General features: G+C 36.1%; 3 protein-coding genes across 5 annotated transcripts; 1 reads left to right on the plus strand and 2 right to left on the minus strand.

The window, feature by feature from the left end:
* Positions 1 to 606: 606 nt before the first annotated feature.
* On the minus strand, positions 607 to 6,152 carry LOC132068123 (eukaryotic peptide chain release factor subunit 1-3-like). Of its 3 annotated transcripts, none has more exons than XM_059461607.1 (2): positions 6,014 to 6,152; positions 607 to 2,179 (listed from the first exon to the last, which is right to left on the minus strand). In XM_059461607.1, exon 2 carries the CDS (start codon positions 2,131 to 2,133, stop codon positions 820 to 822), a length of 1,314 nt encoding a protein of 437 aa, XP_059317590.1. In that variant the 5' UTR covers positions 2,134 to 2,179; positions 6,014 to 6,152; the 3' UTR covers positions 607 to 819. The 3 variants fall into 3 exon arrangements, with proteins under 3 accessions (XP_059317590.1, XP_059317592.1, XP_059317591.1); XM_059461609.1 differs by having other exon boundaries at positions 607 to 2,174; positions 6,014 to 6,132; XM_059461608.1 differs by lacking the exon at positions 6,014 to 6,152 and adding an exon at positions 3,638 to 3,771.
* Positions 6,153 to 14,768: 8,616 nt separating this feature from the next.
* LOC132066846 (protein SMAX1-LIKE 3-like) lies at positions 14,769 to 18,652 on the minus strand. Its single transcript, XM_059460044.1, has 4 exons — positions 17,312 to 18,652; positions 16,704 to 16,851; positions 15,789 to 16,476; positions 14,769 to 15,260 (listed from the first exon to the last, which is right to left on the minus strand). Exons 1-4 carry the CDS (start codon positions 18,595 to 18,597, stop codon positions 14,974 to 14,976), a joined length of 2,409 nt encoding a protein of 802 aa, XP_059316027.1. The 5' UTR covers positions 18,598 to 18,652; the 3' UTR covers positions 14,769 to 14,973.
* Positions 18,653 to 21,156: 2,504 nt separating this feature from the next.
* Positions 21,157 to 24,404, plus strand: LOC132066847 (LRR receptor-like serine/threonine-protein kinase FLS2). Its single transcript, XM_059460045.1, has one exon. It carries the CDS (start codon positions 21,197 to 21,199, stop codon positions 24,278 to 24,280), a length of 3,084 nt encoding a protein of 1,027 aa, XP_059316028.1. The 5' UTR covers positions 21,157 to 21,196; the 3' UTR covers positions 24,281 to 24,404.
* Positions 24,405 to 25,679: the final 1,275 nt, after the last annotated feature.

Below are 25,679 nucleotides of genomic sequence, written 5' to 3' on the forward strand. Positions count from 1 at the left end.
TTTTTGCCTCCCTGGGATTTGAACACGAGACCTCATAATTCTCCACTCATTTCATAGACCACTATACCACACCCTTGGGCGCAAGGCTAAAACACAACTTTTCTCGGATGAAATTGCTGTCTGTCTCCAATATGTCACCATATTTGCACTCTTTCTTTTCATCTATTTGTAGATCTTTTTTGTATAGATATTCCCATGCGTAAAGCCAAACTTCAAAGGAGTCCAAAGTTTGACATTGTTTCGGCAGGACTACCTAATGAGACTCACTTCATTCTCAAATAAACCATCAATCTGGAGGCTTAGGCACACTAAAGCTTCAAGGCATATTCTACTTATGCTTATATCTGAACATCCTATAAACAAAAGATCTCTTACATCTATAAAAGGAAGCCCGGTGCTCGAAGCATCCGCGTTCACGCTGGGTCCAGAGAAGGGCCGCGCCGGGCCGCAACCCAAGGGGTATGATGTAGGCAGCCAAGTTCAGTGGCTGATTCCACGACTTGAATCTAAAGTCTCTATTACAAACAAGACATTGAGTCCCATTCACCATAAATCAAAATTATCCCTGCTATAAACTCAAAAAAATTAATATGACAGACAGGCCGATAAAACAGTCAAGAAGTCCCCTTCAATTGACATTTGTTCGAAAGAAATCTGTTCGCGTTTAAAGGAAAAACAAATAAAGTTTACAACAGAAAATACTCATCAATTTATATTCCGCATGACAGCTGGTACCTCCTTGCCATGCTAACCCCAAAACTTCCACCAATTGTAGATCTCTCATCCATTACCTGGACTTAGTAGACAGACATAACTGACTTAATCAGAATCCTCAAAGTATTCTCCTTCATCAGATGGCTCGTCAAACGAACGCAGGTCAAGCTGGTACCGAAGAATTCCTCCAATGCCACCAAATCCTCTGCAAAACTGTGACCCCTCCTGAGACCTGTTAGTCACAAACTCGAGCGAACAACCGAAAGTTTTGTACTCATTGGCAAACCACTCCAGCAGCGGCATTTTGTCCTGAACCTCCAATTCAGCTGACGTGGCAGGATCCTTGAAATTACTATTATCACCCTCTTGTAACTTGTTTAAGTGCTTAATGACAATCTCATTAGTCACACTATTTTTCAGTACGTAACGGTTTATATCAAGATTTTCCCACACAATTAGGGTTTCAACAGCTCCCATCTCCAAACCTTTTATCGTGTCATCCACGCCAAATACATACTTTCCAGTATCTTGACTGATTTCCTCGAAGAATTTCCCTATCAACCGCTTTTCTTGTATAAACTTCACATTAGCGAGAATCTCAGCAGACAGCTCGATCGCCTGATTGAATCCGGCTTCCCCACCGTACGACACGTCAACCACGTTAAGTATCTTCGCTTGTAAGCGCGGGTCAAACATATCCGATTGACTTAGCTCGGTTTTAAAATCAGCAGATCCCGCAAGTATTAGTCCGGATACATTCGGCTGGCTAGTAGCCGGGTTAATATAGAACTGAGTAGCGAGCTCTGCCGTCTTCCTCACGTAATTATGGCGTTTCTCCATTCGTAGACGAGCGAAACGAAGAGCCGATTGACCTCCTCTTCCGTGCTTCTTCGGGAGGTCAACCGTGAACTTATGAAGAACTTCTCGTGTGTTGCCACTTAAGGTCCCGAAAAGAGTCCCGTTACCGTCCATGACGATGAAACCAAACTTCTCATCAGATTCCAATAGTTCACCAAGAGGTTCGGTATGAAACTTGTTGTCGCATAAGTATAAAGACGCGTTTATGGGTTTAAAAGGCGTAAGATCAAACGTGACCTTTTTTTCCTTCCCGTCATCCGTCACTATAGTTCCCGTATAAAGCAGCAACCCATTAGGAGGAACTTTGTTATAAAGTTTAAGCCTTTGTTGGGCAGATGTTATTGCACCGAGCACAGATTGACGGTTTACTCTGCTCTTAATATTTGATGCAGTACCGTATTCTTCGGCAAGCATTTTGGTAATACGAGATATCTGATCACCAGGGGGTATGATAAGAGAGATCATGCTCGTGCCGTTTCCTCTGGCAGATTGTAGGGCTTTGATTAATTTTTTCATTTTCCATATTTCAATATTCTTATCGTTTTCTTGGCCGTCTGCCATTATTGCCAAATGATCCCAAGCCTGCTCAGCTACGAATCAATCTGACCTAGAGGCATATTGAAAACAAATTAGAGTCCACATAGATCAAGTACGTAAGAAATGAAGAAACATGAGATAAGAAAATAAACTGCAAGTGCATTCCAAAGTACTCCCTCCGTCTCAAATTATTTGCCGTGTTTCTCTTTTACACGCCCCTTAAGAAAACATTAATTAGGAGTTTTTTTTTTTTTTTTTTTTTTTTTTTTTTACCCTTATTTATGTCTTAAAAGATAATCTCTCTTCATTGAATATTTACTCTATAATGGAGGCGTTTGTCGTCTTCAAGAACAATGACTACTAAGGGTAAAATGGGAAAAAATAATTAATTTTGTCTTTGAACTTCTAAAATGACAAATAATTTGAGACAACTATTTTTAGAAATCACGACAAACAATTTGAGACGGAGGGAGTAATTATTTTGGAGAAGGATGATCAGGATTTATTAAATGAACACATATTTCACATCGCCACTTAAAAAAATCAGAAGTACTTAAAACAGAGAGATTTTTAGCATCTTTGTATCAGCTATCTAACAGGTCCAAATTGAACAAACAATTCTGTCTTATCGGTTTTACGTACTCAACAACATGCATGTGCACTTTAAAGGAAGAATAGATAGCAATACTGTAGTTTCCAAAAGAGAATTATGCTTTGTTGGACTCCATGTACTACCTTATCTAAAAGCTAAGTTGTCAGAAAGGTGACCCTTTTATTTATTTAATTTACGTGTTCAACATGCCACCATATGGGCATGTGAAGAGGAGAGACATAGATGCCCCAGTGCGGAGGTGTGAGAAAGGGTGGCTATGGATGGTTTTAGGAGAGGTAGAGGAAGGCCAAAGAAATATTGGGGAGAGGTGATTAGGCAGGACATGGCACAGTTTCAGATTACCGAGGACATGACCTTAGATAGGAGGTTGTGGAGGACTCAGATTAGGATAGAAGGCTAGTAGGTAGTCTCACTTTTCTTTCGCACTAGTAGGCGTAGTTTTGCTCTACTGTTTATTGCCCTTTGATTCATGCTTTTATGTGTTGGGTCTTGTCTTTCCATGTTGTTTTATCATGACTTCTTTGCTCTTGTTATTTCTCATTTTCGCATTGCTTTGATTTGCTTCTCTGTATCGACTCTTTACCCTTGTTTTCCTTTGGGCCGAGGGTCATCGGAAACTTGACCTCCCTACCCTTCCAAGGTGGGGGAGAGTCTGCGTACACTTAACCCTCCCCATACCCCACACTGTTGGATTCAACTGGGTATGTTGTTGTTGTTGTTGTTCAACATGCCACCATATCCTAAGATGCATTTTTTTTTCCTTCGGATTAAGCGTTAGAAATATTTTTCTTGATGAGCGGCAATGAGAGTTGAACTTAGAGTCTCTGCTTGCATTACTACTATGTTGAGCTGTTGAAGTATGTTGTATCACCTTATCTAAAAGCTTAGGATGTTAAAAAAGAAAGAGACACTTACATTCATTTATCTATTTTACGTCTTCAACGTGCTTCATCAAACATAAACCGACAGACTTTGCTTTTTATAGTACCTATATCCACCATTCCACTCAATTACAACAGCATACCCAGTGTAATCCCAAAGTGGGGTCTGGGGAGGGTACGATGTACGCAGACCTTACCCCTACATTTTTGGGGCAGAGAGGTGTTTCCGAAAGATCCTCAGCTCAAAGAAAAAAAAAAAAAAAAAAAAGAAAAGGAATTCGACGCAGATACAAAAAATATGACAGCAAAATAGCAAGATCATTTCATTCAATTCTGAATCAAATTTACTTAGAACAATTTAAAGCTACATTGTTCAGATGATGATCATTGGAAACATGAATCGTGAATGTTGAACTTGCACTTGCACGATTAAGAACATTACAAATCTTCTTTTTGTACAGAGTGTATCTTTTTCAAATAACTCAATCCACTATGCCACAATCCTAAACTGGTCGTGTTCAACTACGCAAATCCTCTTACCCATTCCGCACTATTCAAGCCCATTCCCATTACTAAATAAACTGTCTTTAACCAGAAAAAATACACCAGCTGTAACTGAGTGCCAGAAAATTAACTTAGGCTGGCCATGAAGAAGATCAAACTCACATACCTCAACTGAAAGTGAGCTCCGGTTTAAAATCTCGAAAGTACAGAGCACTTAAATAAATATCTAATCAGACACCACCAAAACAACTCTAATACCTCAAGCAAAGTAAAATAGTTGGATAGTATATAACATGACATTTATGTGAGTATGGAGCTCAGGGTGGAGCCACAATGGTAGTTAGTTCGGCACAATAACTTTGGCTCAAACCCTGTATTTGTATTAAAGAAATCATTTAATATGTACAAATAATCTATTCAGAAAAGCAAAAATAATTGTGGTCCAGAACCCATAAACTAAAGTTTTGGCTCCGCTCGTGGGCTAACTACACAACATTACAACTAGCACTGATATAGATCTATTGACTAACACTTTCCACCATAAAGCAGTCATCTTTAAGGTTCATTATTTACCCATTAATTTCTTTAGTGGCAACAAAAATCATAAAACCCCAGTTCAGAATTTCTACCATTTTGCAGTAGTGCTAACAAACTGATGAAAGGAACCTAATATAATCTATATCCATATGAAACAAATTCAAGAATTGAACCAAATCCCAGCTATAAATTCCCATTTAGATGAATTTTAACCAATAATACCTTCAGTCCAACAAAGCCCATATCAAAAACTACTAGCTAAACCATAAAAGCAAATCAAAAGTTCCAAAAAATCACAGCTAAAGATTCCAATTTTGAGTGATTTCTACCATGAATAACTTCAATCCAACAAAACCCATATCAAAAACTACAAGCTAAACCATAAAACCAAATCAAGAATGTCAAAAAATCACAGCTATACATTCCCATTTTGATGAATTCAAACCAATAATACATTCAATCCAACAAAACCCATATCAAAAACTACAAGCTAAACCAATAACATCAAACAACAACATAGCTAGTGTAGTCCCACAAGTGGGGTCGGGGGAGGATAGGATGAACACAGACCTTACCCCTACCTTTGTGGGGGTAGAGAGGCTGTTTCCGATAGACCCTCAGCAAGCTAAACCATAAAACCAAATCAAGAATCTCAAAAATTCACATCTTTAGATTTCCATTTAGATGAATTCCAACCAATAATACCTTCAATCCAACAAAACGCATATCAAAAACAAGAAACTAAACCATAAAAGGAAATCAAGAATTCTAAAAATTCACAGCTAAAGATTCAATTTTGAGGGATTTCTATCATGAATAACTTCAATCCAACAAAACCCATATCAAAAACTACAAGCTAAACCATAAAACCAAATCAAGAATCTCAAAAAATCACAGCTTTAGATGCCCATTTGAAGAATTTCAACCAAGAATACCTTCAACCCAACAAAATCCATATAAAAAAAACTACAAACTAAACCATAAAACCAAATCAAGAATCTCAAAAAATCACAGCTTTAGATTCCCATTTGAAGAATTTCAACCAATAATACCTTCAACCCAACAAAATCCATATAAAAAAAAACTACAAACTAAACCATAAAACCAAATCAAGAATCTCAAAAAATCACAGCTAAAGATTCCAACTTTGAGTGATTTCTACCAATCCAACAAACCCCATATAAAAACTACAAGCTAAACCATAAAAGGAAATCAAGAATCACAAAAAATCACAGCTAAAGATTCAAACTTTGAGTGATTTCTATTTTCTACAATGAATAACTTCAATTAAACAAAACCCATATCAGAACAAAGAGCAAAAACCATAAAAAGAGATGTAAATTTTGAGAGATAAAGAAGGGTATAGTACCTGTTTAAAGCAGTGTTTGGAGTAGCTTGAGCAAAAACTGATTGTGAACGTGTAAAATCCCTATATTTAATTGTTTTCCTATGAAGGAAATAATATAAATTGACTTTAAAGTTTATACTTCCAAAAAAGGAATGTCAGGCAATGTTTTTCATAAATACATAGGTTTGGTATAGTCATATGAAATAATTAAGATAAATTTTCAATGTTTGGTTTTTATTACCAAAATGGAAGTACTTACAAAATCTACTACATGTGAGAAAAATATGTTATGAAAAATATAGTCCAAAGTTTAAGGTTAATTATTTTATTTATTATCATTACAAAAAAACACAACAGTATTGAAAAAGATTTTAAAAGGAATTTAGAGACCCAAGAATTATAGAAATTTTCTGTGTATTTGATGAACAGTATTTACAAGTATTTATACAAGTGTTTAAGCCACTTGTTGTGCAAATATTCAATTCCTAAACTACCAAACTATGTAAATAATCAAATGTCCTAGACCGAAAATTAATTTATCTAAACCTGTCCTAGTGACCTCTAACATTAAATATCTAAGCCTACATTGTACCTCTCAACAGATCCGTACACCTCATTGTTTCTAAAAGAAAGAATACTATGTAAATGTTAAGGGTTTTATTCACTAAAGAGAAAATCGGTTATGGGCAAATGGGTCGATCGTTTGATGCGGTATTCAAAGAGCCCAATCTTCTCATTTCAAATCGAGGCCCAATGTGATGATCATCGTACACCATGTATACTCCGGTCAAAATATCAAAAGGACAGACACCACATCTTTATTTTGACAACACCGATGTTCTTGTACTTTCTTTGTCATATCTCGCACCGCCTCTTCCTTCCTTTCTTGATTTTGATTTTGCTTGCTAATACCCCCAAGAAGTTGGAGGAGGAAACAACCCCCAACTTGTCTAAGGCGAGCGATGCGAAATCCCGGTGATAGGGTTTTGGTGAAGAAATCCGCAAGTCGTGCCGCCGATGGAACAAAGTGAGAGAGAAATGAGCCCGGAGAGAAATTGTTTCCTTACAAAGTGACAATCCAGTTCCACGATGCTTAGTACGCTCGTGGAACACCGGATCGCGAGCTATCGAAGAACGCAGCTATCGGAGTGAACTTGAACCGGCAAAGATGGTGGGACCGCTAGATCGGTAGAAGACGGGTCCCGATAATTTCCGACGTAACTCTCCTCATAAACGATATTCCGCTTCTGCGGATACGAAAGTGACACCGATGCTTGTTTTTTCGATTTCCGGGAAATGGGTGAACCCCCCAAACTGATGTAAAACCCACTTACAGACCGTCGGGAGTCTGGGCAAGAAGCCCAGTCGGCGTCACAAAATGCGAGCAAAGTGAAAGATGGATTAGAAGACATGAGAAGACCTTGACCTGGATTTTCTCAAGATATCTCAAAACTCTAAAAGGTCGAATAATGAGCAAGGCGAGGACTTTGCATATATTGGTGAGAATCAAGACCGCAAAGGAAAGATGCGGGCGCGCGTGGGTGAGATAATTCAATTTACCCACAAGTCGGCGATACTGAAGTGGGATCATCAACCGAGGAATGAATTGCGCTTAATTTGACGTATGGATCCAAGGTGAAGAGATCTTCCCCAAATGCGAACAATCATACTCTGATAATAGCTCAATGGTAAACTTCCTCTGACTCATAATCAACCCCTGTTTTTCCCTAAGAATTTCAATACCGAGAAAATAATGTAAAATACCCAGATCCTTGATGCAAAACTCAGAATTAAGAAAATTCTTGAGCTCTGAAATTTCTTGTGAGTGATTACCAGTGATGACAATGTCATCTACATAGACTGCAATTAGAGTAACATAGTCATCTGATACTTTAAAAAATAAAGAGTAGTCATTTAGCGATGATGAGAAACCTTTAAAGCTTAAAGCACCGTGAAAAGCCGAACATACCATTGCCGTGAAGCTTGCTTTAAGCCATAAAGTGATTTTTCTTACGAAACATGTTGGGGACTTGGAGGAGTCATCCCTTTGGGAATTTCATGTAAATTTCCTCTTGTAAATCCCCCGTAGAAAGCGTTGTTCACATCTAGTTGATAAACGGAAGCCAATTCTTTTTAACGCCACCGCAAGTAAACATCTTATGGTAGTCATCTTAACAACAGGGGAAAAAGTCTCATTATAGTCAATCCCCTGTTGTTGAATGTCACCTCTAACAACTAGCCTGGCCTTTAGTCTCTCGATAGTTCCATCTGATAAATGCTTGACTTTGTAGACCCATTTACGGGGGCAAAAGCTTTCTTGCCGGGTGGTAGGATAACAACATCCCAAGTCTTGTTGTTTTTCTAGGAGCTTTCTTTGTTCGTAGGCGCTTTCCTTTGGGTGATTCTCGACCCGTAAAAGCGTTAGGTTCAAATACGTGAAATAGAGTTCGAGTATGTTTTGGTTACGGAAGGACAAGGGTCGAAAAAGAAAGTGGATGGTTGTACTAGAGTGGTAAAACAAGCTCTAGTTACATTTGTGAGGATAACATCATCACACACATAATCATTTAGATAACCTGGTCTTTGAGTGATTCTTGTAGTCCTTCTAGGGGGTCTAACAGGTGAGGGTAAAGAAGGGGAGTTAGGGCAGTGCTTATGTTATGTTGTCCTAAAGTGGGAGAATTAGGATTGAGGAGGTTATCTTGTGATGCATGAGGTAAGTTAGAACTAGAACTGTTAGGAAGGCGATGTGGAGATCGGATGTGAGTAAAGAGGACTAGGTGGTATCTTTTGTTAGGACCGGGGAGTAGAATGATCATTAGAAATATCAGCTTGATCTGGCATAGGTGGAATAGGTGTTGTGTAGTGGGGACTGGATGTAACATCATGTGTTTTGGTAAAAAGAGGGAAGGTTGGAAAGATTGTGGGGAGAATGGGAATTAGAAGCAAAAGGAAAGATATTTTCATGAAAGTGCACATCTCTTGATACAAGCAGTTTCTTAGTGTTCAAGTCTAAACATTTGTACCCCTTTTGAGTTTCTGGATATCCAAGGAATACACAAGCCTTAGCTCTAGGCTCAAATTTCCCTCTATTACTGGCCAAAGTAGAAACATAAACAAGACGACCAAAACTTTCGATCTTTCGTAGGTCGCTTTGAAATAGTGCACGATAGGGAGTTCTTCCTCTTAAAACTTTGGAGGGTATTCTATTAATGAGATATGTGTACGTCAATAAACACTCACCCCAATATTTTATAGGAACTTTGGATTGGAAATACGATTGCCACAAGAGACTTCTAGTAAATGCATGTTTTTCTCTCTGCAACTCCATTTTGTTGTGGAGTAGAAACACGGTGGGTTTGATGAATTATACCTTCAAGATAAGAATTAAGGAAAATCTTGCACTTTTTCCTAATTCAAAAGCATTATCAAACCTTATAATTTTCACCTTTACATTGAATTGTCTCTCCACCATAGATAGAAAATTTTTCAAAACAGGAAAAGCATTACTCTTAGTTTTCAACAAGTGAGTCCAAGTTCCTCTACTATAATCATCAACAATAGTAAGGAAATATTTAAAACCATCATGTGTTGGTTCTTTATAAGGACCCCAAGTGTCTATATGAATCAATTCAAAAATTCTCTTGGACTTAATGTGACTTATGGGAAAGGACATCCTAGATTGTCTTGCCATGGGACAAACATCACAAGTACATGTAGACATTGATGGAAATTTAAAAGAACCAATGTATTTCATTGCATGGAAAGGCAAATGCCCCAATCTTTTGTGCCATAAAATTACATCGGATTTTGATTGAATGGAAATGAAACGAGAAAATGAAAGCGAAATAGTAATTAGAAACATTTCTTTTCAACCTACTACACCGGCTATCGCCTTAGAACAAAAACTTATCCTATGGTCTGTCAAGTTGAAGAAGAAATAGTCCATCAGATTCACCAAAAGCTTGAGCCCTTCATAAAAGGGACCTGCAAAAGACAACCAACTGGTGTGAATAGAATAATTGATTGAAACTGTTTAGCAAACTTGTCAACTGACAACAGGTTGTTTTTGAAAGAAGGTACATATAAAACATTTTCAAGAGTCATATATGCAAATATAGTGATGCTGCCTTTGTGAGTGATACTAATTTTAGATAGGTTTGGCAAAATGATAAACATAGGGCGATAGAGAATCAAAGATTTGAAAACTATTAATTGAAAACACATTGTGCTCGAATACGCCCTCGAATCTACGATCCGTAGCTAGAATTTTTCGTAGCTAACAGCGAAAGATAGGGTGTAAGATATACCAGCAGCTGCATTAACATTTCCATGTGCTATAGATTCAGATGTTGTGCCAGGAGTTGGAGTTTTACGCCATTTTCTTTCCTCTGTAGTGAAGAAAAGCCTCATTGTATTCTTCATCAGTCAAGTAATGGTTTGGATTGTTTGCCATTCTTGTGTTAGCATGCATCATTTTGTTCATCCCTTCACCATCAATCGACACAGAGTTGCTTTGCTTGTGTCGTTGAAATTTATTTCCTTGGTGAATTTAAATCGGGGAAACCCAACGAGCCCATCGTAGCATCCTTTCCCAGCGTGAGTTTGTCTTTGTCGCAACGTGTATAAGTTGCTTTGCTAACAGGCACCTTCTTTGTGGACCCGTTTTCCCATCCTCCCGATTTGTTCCCCCGTTCTTCCGTCCCGCATAGACTTGATTAACAAGATTAAACTTGGTTATCCGTATTGTTACATTCATGTTTTGCTTGTTTTCTGCTACGAAAAGATAGAGGATCCCGTGTATCCATTTACATTAGCATAGATTCCCCTTTGATTCTCATCTGCGCAGTAGTGATAAAGCAAGGTTTAGGCTAGGCAAAGGTTTAGCAATGAGAATGTTGCTTAGGTGAGCTATAGGTATCATTTAACCCATTAGAAACTTGATTAGCCTTTTCATCTTGAAGACACTTGTCTAGCTTATCCTTACCTCCACAGCGCAATTACGGTGCACTTGTTATCTGCGTTAAAGAGTCTACCATCCCAAAGCCTCTTAATCTTAGTGTAATAACTTGCTACATCGTTGTTTCACTGAACTATATCACTTTTCTTTTGCAAATGAAACAACTTAGCACCATTTGATTGTCCAAACCTTGCTCTAGATCCGTATAAATCATGGAGTTTTGAGTAAATTACACTATACGCTATGTCTTTTGATAGAGAATTAAGCAACCAAGAAAGTTACCACATTGCACTCATTCCATGCACAAAACCCTAATGCGGGTCCGGCATCTTGCGGAGTTCCATCGATGAACCCAAGCTTGTTTTGGCCGAGAAAGTGATGACGAGAATAGTCCTTCTCCAACCTTGAAACCTCTTCCATCGAAGATGAAGTTTACCAAGCTCATCCCAAGGAGTCCGACGAGTGAATATGAGAGAGATCATAGGAATCAATTTGTGAAGTCTTGTGATTTGGAAAGGATCGCATCTGCTCTCGCCATTGCTTAGAGTATGATGTGAAGTTTCGAGAGATTGAAAACGTATCCGGATCTTTGAGAGAAAAGCCCAATGCTCGATACCATAAAAGGAATTTAGAGACCCAAGAATTATAGAAATTTTCTGTGTATTTGATGAACAGTATTTACAAGTATTTATACAAGTGTTTAAGCCACTTGTTGTGCAAATATTCAATTCCTAAACTACCAAACTATGTAAATAATCAAATGTCCTAGGACTGAAAATTAATTTATCTAAACCTAGATAAGGACTCTAACAAAATCAGACAAATTTCATCGTACCTCTAACAAGATCCGTACACCTCATCGTTTCTAGAAAGAAAAGAATACTATGTAAATGTTAAGGGGTTTTATTCACTAAAGAAAAATCGAATTTATGGGCAAATTTTCGATCGTTTGACGCAAAGATTCAAAGGTGAATCTTCTTCATTTCAAATGAGGCTAATGTGATAGATACGTTCCAGACACCATGTATACTCAGTAAAATATCAAAAGGACCGAGTCCGCATCTTTATTTTGACAACACCGATGTTCTTGTACTTTCTTTGTTGATATCTGCGTGATCTCTTCCTTCCTTTCTTGATTTTGATTTTGCTTGCTAATAGATTTGAACAAATTTTAATCGAATAGTAAAACTGCAAGAGCACGACTTATAAATCGTAGCGCAAAAATCGCAGCCTTTATAAATCTCATTTTAGAAGTGTAATTAAATCGCATTCGACTTGACCTTAAGTTATAAATTACAATTGTTAAATACGATATATAAATCGATGTTTCATAAATACGACTTATAAATCACATTTCACAACATCGGCTTATAAAGTTGATGACATTGGAGTTTCACTTGCGCAAATTGAAACTTCAAGACAATAACTACTTTTGAAAGATATTGATTGAAAAGTGGCCATTAAATATTGTTTCTACCGCAATATAGGGAGATTTACACAAATAGGATCATTTTGAATCGATATTTAACTTTTAGCCTCATTTTAAAAAGTCGTGTCAAAACGATCTTCATGCTAAAAGTTGGAGTTCAATTCCTGACTGATCATCAAAAGATTTTTGTAGCCACAAATCATGGTGGACCAACAAGATTTAGTACAAAGAATCATGAGAGATTATTAGGAGTTCTGGTGGATGAGCTTGCCACAAATCCTGGCGAATTACCAAAATTTTAGTACAAGTTGTATCATATAACTTTTGAATCATTAGATTTTAATAGATGGGTTTGTCACAAAATTATGATAAATCCTAAAAATTTTAATAGTGAACAACTATAGCCTTTTATGTAGATTGGGTGCTTGTTTATGGCGATAAAGTGCTCACTTAAAACGACAAACAGTGATTGTTTACCCCTTAAACGGTACAATTAAATTTATTAGTGGTTTAAAGGATACATGAATTGATTTGTTATAAGCAAGAAGAAAATAATAATAATATTCATGTTAAGTTAGGGAAAATGATAAATAAGATATGTAAGCTTGGGCCGAATGAGTCTCGGAGGAATCTCTTAATGAGGATGAACTCGGATGAGCTGTTAGCCTTTAGGAACACTTCGAATCCGAAACAAAAGAATATAGATGGAACATTTTTGCTTTGGATTAGAGACTGAATTGTATAAACGAGTGTAAGTAATTGTATTTCGATGGTTTTACATTGAGCTTTTAGGCTCCTTTTATAGTTGTAAAGCATCAGTCTTGGCTTGTAAATATATCTTAATAATGAGCTATCATAATCAATAAATGCTATTGTTAATGCAAAAACGTAACGTCAGCTTCGAATCCGGATCGATTATGTAACGTTGATTCTTCTTAAATGACCCGTACCAACTGCTCCGATTGATTTGATCTGAGCTCACACGGGTCGCTTTTCTCAGCCTAATCGAATCAACTGCATCGCTGACTTCATCATACGTATTTCCTCTCCTCATGCCATGTCCAAGCTATATTTTTTCATGTATATAGAGATAGAATAATTTTAGAAAATGAATTATCGACAATTTGAACTGTACTATCAGTAAATTATATCGCAACTTTAAAATAATTCGTTCACAATTCATGGAGAAAATCTTGTAGGATTTGCTTAAGATACGGAAAAGCACGGGGTTCAAATGTCATGGTTTGCACATGCCAATGTCTCTCTTCGTTTCATATACATGGGTTAGAAAATAATGACAATACGACAAAAATAGTGTCACATGTCAAAAAAAAAAAAAAAAAAAAAAAAATACTCATCAAAGTTAAAAAGAAACTCGACTAAGAAAAACCAACATTCTCGATTTCTCATTAACTTTTATGTTTTTGACAATGGAATGTATGCCTCTTTCTCTATTTCTGATATAATTCTTTTTAAGTTATATATGGTGTCACAAGTTTTTTATATTGTCGGTGCAATTTAACCAATAATAATATATTGGTTACTATTTTATCGATATTCACTTGTATTTTTTCAACAAATAATTGGATTATATAAATTTTTATTATGTTGTTGGGGCAATTTAAAACTTCATTATTTTTTAAGGATCTGATACACACCATCGATATTTTTGAAGAATCCGAGTTATATAGCTTTTTTACACTATCTGTATAAAACTTAAGTCGTATGCACTAAATAGTTTATTTACTCAATCAAATCATTTATGAGGTCGTTCCTAGTAAATCTCAACAATTATCATCAATTACTAAATTGACGTGTAAAAAAAAATTTGAAACTGAATTTTGTATGTCTGTCCAAATACTCATAATTTGAACCTGATGATTGAGGGATCCAAGGCTTTGCTTTCATCATGAGAAGGAGACATTAGATCAAAAGCTATTACAAAAGCACAAAAGAAGAGAAAAGGCAAAACAAAGATTCTAAATGATACTTTTTCCGTTTCAAAATAAGTGTCCACTTAGCCTTTTGATTCAAAATAAGTGTCTACTTACGAAATCGAGAAGGCATTAACTATATTTTTCCAGATTTTCCCCTATTTACTCCAGACAATAAAGCAAGAATCTTATTAATTAAGGATAATTTAGTCAAAATACCTTTTTTTAGGAGTAATTGTTTTTTTAAAGAATGAAAAAAAGGCTAAACGAACACTTATTTTGAGCCGGAGGGAATATTATTCATTCCTTTTTGCCTCATAGTTTGTGTATAAAGAGCACTGGCATCAGATCCAAGAGAGTGTTTCACTTACTTTCATGCAAAAATCACTTGCTCATAATTATTACAAATTGAAAGCAAAAAGCTTTATTTTGATAGCGACCATATGTAAAAGAAATCATCTATAATTTTCTTTCCTTAAAGAAAAATTATGTAAAAGTACCACAATGTGAAACTTGTGTCTCCATGCAAATTTAAGAATTTTCTCATTTCATTTCTCACAATAATACTTAATGTTGAACATGACTTTTTTGTCCACTGCCTCAAAAATCCCAAAATCAGATACAAAACTTCCATTCCCATTTTCTCCACTAACAATATTTAAATCCAATGAAGCATCATTTTCTCTTTTCTTTCACCAAATTTCATAATAGTAGCACGAGAACAAGTTCTTGAAACTGAACTGAAATACTCTTCACAGCTGAAAATGACTATAGAATCCTTAACAGAGACCAAATCACCATTAGGAAGTGTTAATTTTCCAGTTTCAATAGCTTTTTGAATACTTTTTTGTGAAAAAGAATCAACTTGATCGATATCTTCCATGAAGAACACTCTGCTAGGATTTTCTTGAATTGCATCTGCAAACCTCTCAAGATAACTCCTGCCTGTCGAGACATAATATGATTAAGTGATTAAAAGTCTGCAGCTAGCACTCAGGTCCCCACATGAGGGTCGTCGTGTATTCAGACATAATTAATTTAATTAATAGTTTGTTTGGCCAAGCTTCTGGGAAGCTAAAAATACTTATTTTAGAGAGTTGAGGTATTTGACCAAGCTTTTCGGTAAAAACAAGTGCATTTGGATAGTAGCTGAAACTGTTTCCGAAGCTTAAAAAATAGATTTTTCCCAGAAGCATTTCTGAAACCTTGGCTAAACACAAATTATTGCTCCAATATTGGCATTAACTTTTGGATTGATTAGCAAATACAAATTGATACTGTCCAAAAGTAATTCTGACAAAATGCGCTTTTCAAAATAAGCAAATTTTGAAAGTTTGGTCAAATAAGCTATAAGTAATTAAAGTGCGCTGCAGGGGGTGTCGAAACATAATATAACTAAGTAACTAAAAGTTAGTTCTCTCTAACAGTTTAAATTTTTAGATGAGATGGAAAAACAGTTCAACAGTACTATACCTTGCTCGTCTCGAGTTCTTTTGTTGCTGACTTCTTGATCAGTTGAATCAGTTCTTGTTGATGATGAGAAAGTACTTAGTCCAATGGAAATGAAGCTATCTTGAAAGCCAAAGATTATTTTAGCTAACTCCCTTGAAATTTTCTCTTTCCCTTGAGAATCAGCACCTAAGAACAATAGCCAAGTTTCTTCCTTGTTGTGTCTACACTCAAGAATTGTGCTTACTATTTCATGGATTATGTCTTTTTGCCATGGAACTTTTTCCTCCAATGCCTTGCAAAGAATCTTCATTTTCTCTGAATCTATGTTGCTCGGACCGTTAAAAAATGTCGACGGGTGTGTATCGGATCCTCCAAAAGTAGTGCAATTTTGGAGGATCCTACACGGATGCGGCAACATTTTTGACGAGTCTGAGCAACATAACGCAGAATTAAGCTCCTTCAACCTATCCAAGTGCTCCATATATCTACTTGCTTCACTTGAGGAAGTTGAATTAGGACTTGAATTGGGATTAGATAGAAGTTCAGGCTTTGTATTCAAAAATTGGTGTTCTTTCTTTGATTTGTTTGATGAAGATATTGAAGTAGAAGAACAAGGAGATGATGAAGATAAACCGTAATGATCATGTTTGTGAACACAACTGCAAATAGAGTTCCACTTCTTGCAAAGATTTCTCATTTCTTCTGATTCCTGCTAAAACAAGCAACATTAAAAAAAAAAATAATAATAATAACAATAATTAAAAGGATTTTAGCTTTTATATCCTGAGAGTGTAAGAGAATTTTTACACTACTAGTGTACTTTACATGTGGTGGTAGGCAACATGGCTTATTTATCAGTTTACTAGTCCAATTTCTTATGAATGGTTATCTATAGTTATCTTGCTATTAGTGTAAAATTTTTTTTTTTAACTATACCTGAATATTGTTGTTATCTTGATTATTCACTTCCTTGTACTTGTGGAGCCATGAAGGCAAACTTGGGCTGCTGTAAGATGTAGTGGCCTCAGATTTGACTGTTGAATCATCCACTGTTGTCTTGGTTCTAAAGTGACTATTCGGATCACTGGAGAAAAGAAACCAGAAATTAGTGTAAGTAATAGTAATTAAATATGTGATTAGTCAAAGATATAGTTTAAAGAAAGTAAATTGAACATAAAAGTAACAATAAGGGGAAATTGTGCACCCTTGGGCTATGTTGCTCCAACTTTCCAATATTGATGCCGCGCACCTGTGTCGGATCCTCCAAAAATGCACAACTTTTGGAGGATCCGACACATACTCATCGGCATTTTTGAAGAGTCCAAGCAACATAGCCGTAGGGTATGGCCTAGCTGATGAAGTGGTAAAGACCATCGGGGCTAGATAATTTCTTCTCATCAGCCTAAACTTTGGTAGGCAGAATTACCCAACACTTGTACTTGTAGGAGATAGCACGTACTTCAGGTAAAACACTTGGGGCATGCACAAATTAGCCCGAACACCAAGAAAAAATAAACTAGGGGAAATGCTTAGGAAATATATACCTTTCAAGGTTAAGGCTGAGATCCAAGTTGACAACGGGAATTGTAAGAGGATGAAGATCCCAAAGAGTCTGTAGAGAAGGACAGCCAGTTTTACATTTGGCGTAAGTTTCAAAACTTGCAATCCCCATAAGCCATAGCCTTCCATTTTCCCTCATTTCACCACATAACAATCTACTAAGCTCCATTATCATGTAGTTATTTTTTTGCTCATTGTTTTCAGTCCAAAACTCAGATATCCATTCAAGATCACCTAAGTATATAACCACCCCTTTGTTTATATAGCTTCTTAGTAAAATCCTTAGCTCTCTAATCTTGGCTGCAAACTCTTCTTTGGAGACTTTTCTCAGTGTAAAAAGTGGAACACTTATGAACTGAACATGTTTCATGTGTAGTGATACTTCTTCTTTATCAAACTTATCGATAACTCCTCTAACAACCCGTTCAGCATTGGCTAAACACTCTCCTATAATAACTGTGTTTCTCATTTTCTTGTTCATCATTGCTTCTATAACACTCATCACATCATCATCATTCTTGATTTGATCATCAACTGATTTGCATAGTGACAAGTTGAGATTGTCTCCTGATGTTATGACCATCGGTTTTCTGCTATTTTCAGAAGAAATTGCGTGTTCTACAATGGTTTTTAGTTGGATACTAGAAAAACCAGCTTCCCTCATGACTCTTCTAACACTTGGATCGTCACCTGATTTGCATTGTGACAATTTGAGATTATTTCCTGATGCTATGACCATTGGTTTTGTGCTATTTTCGGAAGAAATAGCGTGTTCTACATTTGTTTTTAGTTGGATGCTAGAAAAACCGGCTTCCCTCATGACTCTGCTAACACTAGGATCATCAAGAATTGAAACAAGAAGCTGCTCAATTTCTACTCTGAGGTAGTGTTGTTGTTGCTGATTCTCTATTGAACCGCGACGTTGATAGGCTTGTGCCCTTTTAAATGCAGCAACTAAGGCATTAGAAAGATAAGGAGGGTGAACAGGAGGTTCGAGAATAGGACTAGATCCAGAGGTAGGAAGCCTATTGAGTGCCACATTGAAGCAAAGTTCAAGAGTTCTGTACTGAAGTGGATGACAATGTGATTGGAAACAAACTTTTCTTAAAATATTTGATGAAGAGGAAACTAACATAGCAATTGCTACATGAAGAGGAGTTACATGTGAATGGCCTCTTCTTTTAGCTAAGTTCAAAGCTTGTTTCACTATGCTTGCAGATTCAACAGTTAGTGCCTGTTGGAAAGTATAATTACCACTATTAGTCCTCATTTCCACTCTTTTTGAAAGATCAAAGATTGACAAGTATAGATTTTGAATTCTTGAATTTCATCAAGTAGCAAGAGGAGTAGTAGTGTATTGATGGTTATAACAAGGTTTTTCAGTTGTGTGTTTTGTGGTAAGGGTTAGAAGTGAAGGGAATTAATAGGAGTTTTGAAGAGGGGTTTGTGCCTTTCTTGTGGTTGTTGGTTTTGTTACTTTGTATGAGAAAGTGGAAAGCATGTGAGGCAAAGCTAAATTGTGTCTCCTATCTTTTTGGCTTTTATAAGGGATAAAGGGAAACTGGACTGCCTATCTTTTATGGAAAAGTAATAACTAGATATGATTATAGGGATCTTATAACAGATAGTCGGCTGGATTCGTTGTTACTTTTCCTGGCCAGTATACATAGATTATACACAGTTATACACATAGTATACATGAATTATATACATCCACCGGCTATTTTAAGTTTACGCAGTTGGGTGAACGACTATCCAAATTAATTTCAAGTGATAAGTACATAGTTAATATTGAGTACTACAACCTTCATGAAAATCATGTGGCTTTATATGACTTCGATACACTGATAGTGCAAAAAAACATTCAACAGGCCTTGTTGGAAACACTGGGAAAGTTGTTACACTATTTGTGCAGGTCACTACTTATGTGACAAGGAATTTAACATTTTACATCAAACCGAGATCACATATATAAAAGATTCTTCACCCCTTCTTTATACTCATCTATCCCTCGATGCCAAGTCCTTTTCTGCCATCAACTCAACATCGTCCCTTTCCTAAATGATTACCTACGGAAAGACTCTATTATTGTACCACTCCCTCCGGATCAAAAAAGAGTCCACTGAGCCTTTTTTTTTTGGATTAAAAAAAGAGTCCACTTAGCAAATCAAGAAAGAATTAACCTTGTTTTTCCATATTTGCCCCTATTAAGTGTTATATGATCAAATCCCAATGCCTATTTAATTGGGGGTAGTTTAGTCAAACTACCTATTTTTGTCTAGAAGTTAGTATTTTCTTAAGGGGTGTTCAAATGGCTAAGTGGACTCTTTTTTTGATCCGGCGGGAGTATCAGATTATCTGAAAGATAATTTTTGGTAATAATCCATAAAAAGTAGGATTAGTGCCCTTGAAAATAAGGCAAGTGAGGCGGTACAACAGATTAAAATACACTATTTATAATATGAAAATAATAGTTATCTCCATCAGAACTTTAGTGAAAAAGAGAAAGGGTATATAGGAAAGAGAAAAGAGAAAGCTTAAAGGAGAGAAGAAGACTGTCTGTCTGTTGAAGGAATTGGGAAATGTGTTTTTTTCTAGTTCAAGCTTCCTACTATAAAGAATAAATCTTTCTTTGTATGATCAGTTAAATATTCTCCAAAAGTTGATGTCTTTATATTTTGTGATGTACTTTTGTTCTAATTCCATATATTTTGTCTTCTTTTGATCTGTCCTTTCCTTTATTTTTTCTTTTTGCTTTATTCTTTCGTATGCAAACTGCATAAGATCATAGTTTAAGAGCCGCTGATACAATATGAATTCAACAGCAGTACAATCATATTCACCTCATGAATCGTCTGTGACTGCTTACGTGCAAGTTTTTGTATGATTTCTGCACTATATATGAGGCTCATACACCGTACTTTAGAATTTTCAGATATATTTAGGCCATTGGGCCATAAGTTTCACTTATTTAAAGTAAAGTATGAATGTTCATGATGATTGGTAGACATGTCTAGTTGGTTGGCTCAACGAAAGTTAAAGGCATCAGATGCTGGCCACATGCTCCTTCAGATTTGGCGTGTGACATTGATGTTGCCACACCGATATTACACATTAACTAATACTAGCAGTTTAACTCACCGGAGTTTTTTTTGTTTTTGTGATAAGTCAAAATTTCATTACTGAACACCAAGCGGATGTCAAAAGTATGTAAAAGTTGTTTGTATGACACACTTTTAAGTAGTCTAAAATTATCTATCCAGTTTGCAGATTATCTATACAAGACGGTACTTAAAGTACAGATGAAATAAAATAGCTACTTTGAAAACATTAAGGATGCTTTTAGTTAATTAGGATACATTAAGAATGTAATTGAACTTTAAAAATATACATTAAGGATGTTCTATGTTAAAAACTCAGTGTATAGAAGAAGTAACACAGTTAAAACAAGATTGAGAATATTTTCAGTGTGAAAAAGTAAGTGTATTCATATCACAAGGAGCAAAAGTTACACATTGGTAAAAGATATGGAAATTTCCAAGCATAGTTATGTTAAGTTTTCAAACCTAGATGAGATTTGGTAGAGGAATTTGTCAAAGTCTGCCACCTTTTTCTTCAAACAATTTGAAAATTGCTGGTAGTAACAGAGAAATTTGGACATCTTACAAACAACCTGTCCCTTTTTTCTCCATTGAATCAAGTGTTTGGAGAATTTGTATTATTAAAATTAAGTCATTAACAGTAGAATGCAATCTTTTTCAACTCAGTAATAGTAGTCTCCAAATAATGCTTTTTCATTCATGAAAACTTTATAGGAAACAAGCATTTAACACTTGATAACTTAGGTTATTATTCATCATCTTGAAGTCATGTGGCTAAAGAAAGATTTCATTATATTTGCTACTCTATTTTACCATTTCTCGATCGTTTATGGCTGCCATGAAACAGAAAGAGCAGCTCTGCTAAGCTTCAAATCCTTGCTAACTGATCCATCTGATCGGTTATCTTCATGGCAAGGCAAAAACTGTTGCAATTGGAAAGGAATCAAGTGCTCAAGTTCAGGTCGTGTTGTAGTTGTCAACCTCCGGAATCCTAATCCGGTTGAAGTCACGATCAATATCAATAAAGAACTTGTTTCAAATTCTAACAACACATCTGATTTTGCCCTTAAAGGTACTATATCTCCATTGCTTTTCACTCTTAACCATATGCAACATCTCGATTTAAGTTTCAACAACTTCATGTTCTCAAAGTTACCTGTCGAGATATCAAACTTAACAAAGTTAACTTATCTCAATCTGTCAAATGCCATGTTTCAAGATTCCATCACCGCACAATTCTCAAACCTTACATCTCTAAGGTCTCTTGATCTTTCGTGTGCTCATTCAGTACCCGATTTTTCTTCTGTTTCTGTTAGCTTGACGTTTCCACTGAAGTTGGATTATGGCTTATTGTTCTCTTTTATAAGCTTTGGTCATTTGTCTAGTCCGAATCTAACGTGGTTAGAAGGACTCCGACATCTCAGATATCTAGTATTGACTGGTGTTGATCTATCAAAGGCGTCCGTATCATATTATTGGGCTAAACCAATTTCAACCCTTTCAAATCTCATGTCACTTCAATTGTCCAACTGCAAGATTTCAGGAAGGATTCCTATAGGGCAATTACTTAACCTTACTAATCTTTCTAATCTCAATATGAGTTCTAACGTTCTAACATCCCCGATACCTGATCTGCTATCGAACCTCACAACCCTCTCGGTTCTTGATTTTAGTGGAAACAACTTAGATGGTCATATCCCTTACATTCCTCAACTCAAAGAACTTTCCGTTTCTAGCAATCCAGATATGACCATCGATCTTGTTTCAATGTTTTCAGTCCCGTGGTCAAAGTTGATGCTCCTTGATATCTGCTTTGTTCGTGTAGCTGGACCGATTCCTCCTTCTTTAACCAACTCAACTTCATTAACATCTTTCCGAGCTGATGGATGCTCGATCCACGGGTCGATACCTTCTTCTATCACTAAACTTAAGAGATTAAGTGTGTTGATGTTGAACGACAACGAAATCACAGGTCAACTTCCTGTATCTTTGTCTAGTTTAATAAGCCTTCATTACTTATCTCTATTTCAGAACAGATTAGAAGGTCCTATTCCTGTTTCGATTTGTCAGATCCCCTCCCTCAAGTACCTGAATTTAGAATGGAATGATCTAACAGGACGACTTCCGTTGTGCATACTTCAGCTTCCTAAGCTTTCATCTCTTTATATTCAGAGGAATAACCTGAATGGTAATTTGCCATTGTCTTTATTCCGAAAATCTAGATTGAATGAAATTAGCTTAGGAACGAGTGGATTGTCAGTGCAAATCGACGATCAAGATCAAACCTTCGAGCAAACGTTCCATCCGACAATTTTGGATTTTACATCTTGCAACATGAGAGGAGAAATCCCGGATTTCTTTTCGAATTTCACAAGCCTCGTGGTTTTAAATTTGGCTAACAATAGTCTATCGGGCGCCATACCACATTGGTTGTTCAATCTCCCTGCCCTCTCTATACTAGCTTTGCCTATGAATAACTTCAAGGGATTTATACCTCCAACGATTCAGCTGAAATCTTCTCGTTTCCCAACAATAGTAAATTTAGCAAGAAACAACCTTCAAGGCCCAATCCCTACTCAGCTCGAGAATGTTAATGTCATCGATTTGTCACTCAACAATTTCGTAGGCACAATTCCATCAAGGATAGGAGAAGTTCCCGGTATCAGGTCCGTATCATTATCCGGAAACAAAATTCAGGGTCCAATACCTGAATCATTTTGCCAATCGACGAACGTTCTCCAGGTTCTTGATCTGTCTAATAATAGCTTGTCAGGCACCATTCGACGTAATCTGGGAAATTGCAAATCTCTGATTTACCTTAATCTTGGACAAAACAAGCTCACTGGAAGTGTTCCAAAAGAACTTGAACGCGTTACAAGCCTTTGTTACCTTGACCTGAAAGGGAATCAGTTCGAAGGATCTTTTCCAAGAGTCATCGAAAACTTTCAAGATTTGGAGATCCTGAACTTGGCAGGCAATAGATTCAAAGGACGGATACCAAATTTCATTGGTGACCTGCACCACCTCCGTATCCTCGTGCTTGCATCGAACACTTTCAACGAATCTATCCCGGCAGGGCTAATGAAGTTGGAAAATCTACAATATATCAGTTTGGCTAACAACAATCTGTCGGGTCCCATTCCTGATAATCTTGATGGCTTGAAAATGATGACGAAAACACAAAATGAAGCGAAAATCATAGGTTATCTTTACTCACTCAAGTTCACTGGTGCTCAGCTAGAAATAGTCACCAAAGGACGAACACATCTTCTTGAGTCAGTTTATTCCTACAACACTGGATTCGATATCTCGAGCAATGCTCTTACTGGTAAAATCCCTGAAATGATTGGCCTTTTGAGTGGACTCCCATTGCTAAACCTCTCACATAACAATCTTTTTGGACTGATTCCAAAGACTATAGGCGGGATGATTTCACTCGAGTCGTTGGATCTCAGCGACAACCATTTGACAGGTGAAATTCCAGTGACATTGACATTGTTAGATTTTCTTCAACATCTCAACTTGTCTTATAACAATTTGAGCGGGAAAATTCCAAGAAATCCACATTTTGACACTTTGTATCAAGATGGGACAGCATATATTGGGAATAAATACTTATGTGGTACTCCTGATGGGACGAATTGCAGTTACAATGGACCCTCTATTACTGAAATAATAGAGGACATATATGATCAAGAAAATGTCCTTTTTGTTTTAGTTATATTCTTGGGCTATGTAACAGGAATTTCTGGATTGTTTTTGCTCTTATATTTGATGAAGGAAAATTGGAGGAACATGTACTGGAGAGCAGTAGACAGAATTGTGTTAAAAATAGTGAAGAAATTGTTATAAGAGGATAATAAGGAGGAGATTGTTATACATGAATTACTACCTTTAAAAAGGCATTTTGATATATTAGTTCCCGCATTGTTAATATATGTAACCATATTCTACATTTTATCTTGCATAAAATAATACTACTAAGATTCTCGTGTAACTTGTACGGGTATTATTTATAACCTCCAAGCAAACAATGCATTAGTTATGCAGCGATTATTTTTTTCTTATGCCGCCAACCAAACACTTTATTTTCTGAGATTTATTGTTGGACTTAATTGTTCCAACATCACAACCAAACGATTTCTTAACATCCTCTTGATTTTTGAGATTTTGAAGAAGAGATAATCCGTATTGTGAGGATTCATCAAAGATTGATTAAACTAGGAATAATTTCACTTATACTCACTCCTTTTTTGTTATCCGCACTAAAGTTACTAAACTATCTTTTATAATGAAAAAGTCACTTTAACTTTGCCAGGCTTGGATAATGTATAAGGCACCAAAATTGATTTTGCAGCTAATCTCATCTTCTAAATCGCCAAAACAAAGAAAGTGATAACCTTTTTGTAGAGGTGTTGAATGGACGGGTTAGGTTGAATTTAAGCAGGCTAATCGAGTTGAAATGAGCTGGATCAGGATGGGCTAAACAATAGTTAATGCCCACTCCATCCAATTCTTACATAGTTTTAATTTCTTTATTTTATTTCCTTATAATTTATTTAATTACCTACTAAATAGTTTTTCTTTATTAGGACTATATATAACATATCAAACCAAAAAAAAAATTGAATCTTTTGATGAGGCTTTTCATGGGTCAATTTTGGTTGCATATTTAGCCGAAATTAGCTCAACTTTTAAATGCACTGAATAGAATAGACAAAATAGATTGAGTTAATAAATGGGTGGATTATATTGTCATGAGCATATTGTCATCCCTACAATTTCATGACATGGAAAACAAAGATGGAGTGAACCAAAAGAACCATTTGATTTAACAACTCATTTCAAAAAGCTAAAAAAAAAATAGTACGAAGCAAATGACGTGAGAAAGAAAATAATTTTTTTAAGTTTGGGTTACAAATATTCAAGTTATCAATCTCTTTTTTGTTCCATTTAATTATTATTATTATTATTATTGATTCAGGTTGAGTTTAAAATGTACAATTAGTAAGTGGGTGAGGTGATACTCTACTGGGATTCATTGAGTTCATAAACTCAGGTTAGTATACATGAATGATGAATCTATGTATATTTTTGCTTTGAGATTGGATTTAAGTATAGAAATTGTAGGATTGAGCCATAAACCCCCAAATTAGAACTCCAATTCAGAAACTAATCATATATTTGGACTCGTTAGACTATGGATAATCCAAACAGTGGATTTGACCTGTTGACGAGTTGACTTTTGACT

The sequence above is a fragment of the Lycium ferocissimum genome, chromosome 8 (genome assembly GCF_029784015.1).
Source record: "Lycium ferocissimum isolate CSIRO_LF1 chromosome 8, AGI_CSIRO_Lferr_CH_V1, whole genome shotgun sequence".
NCBI lineage: Eukaryota > Viridiplantae > Streptophyta > Magnoliopsida > Solanales > Solanaceae > Lycium > Lycium ferocissimum.

What these genes read in the sequence shown, in the direction of transcription:
- LOC132068123 (XM_059461607.1), bottom strand. Translation starts at nt 2,133, where the DNA reads ATGGCAGACGGCCAAGAAAACGATAAGAATATTGAAATATGGAAAATG.
- LOC132066846 (XM_059460044.1), bottom strand. Translation starts at nt 18,597, where the DNA reads ATGAGGACTAATAGTGGTAATTATACTTTCCAACAGGCACTAACTGTT. An exon ending in CTCAGCCTTAACCTTGAAAG is followed by an intron (nt 16,852 to 17,311) that starts GTATATATTTCC and finishes TCTTTTCTCCAG; the next exon opens with TGATCCGAATAGTCACTTTA. An exon ending in AAGATAACAACAATATTCAG is followed by an intron (nt 16,477 to 16,703) that starts GTATAGTTAAAA and finishes TTGTTTTAGCAG; the next exon opens with GAATCAGAAGAAATGAGAAA.
- LOC132066847 (XM_059460045.1), top strand. Translation starts at nt 21,197, where the DNA reads ATGTGGCTAAAGAAAGATTTCATTATATTTGCTACTCTATTTTACCAT.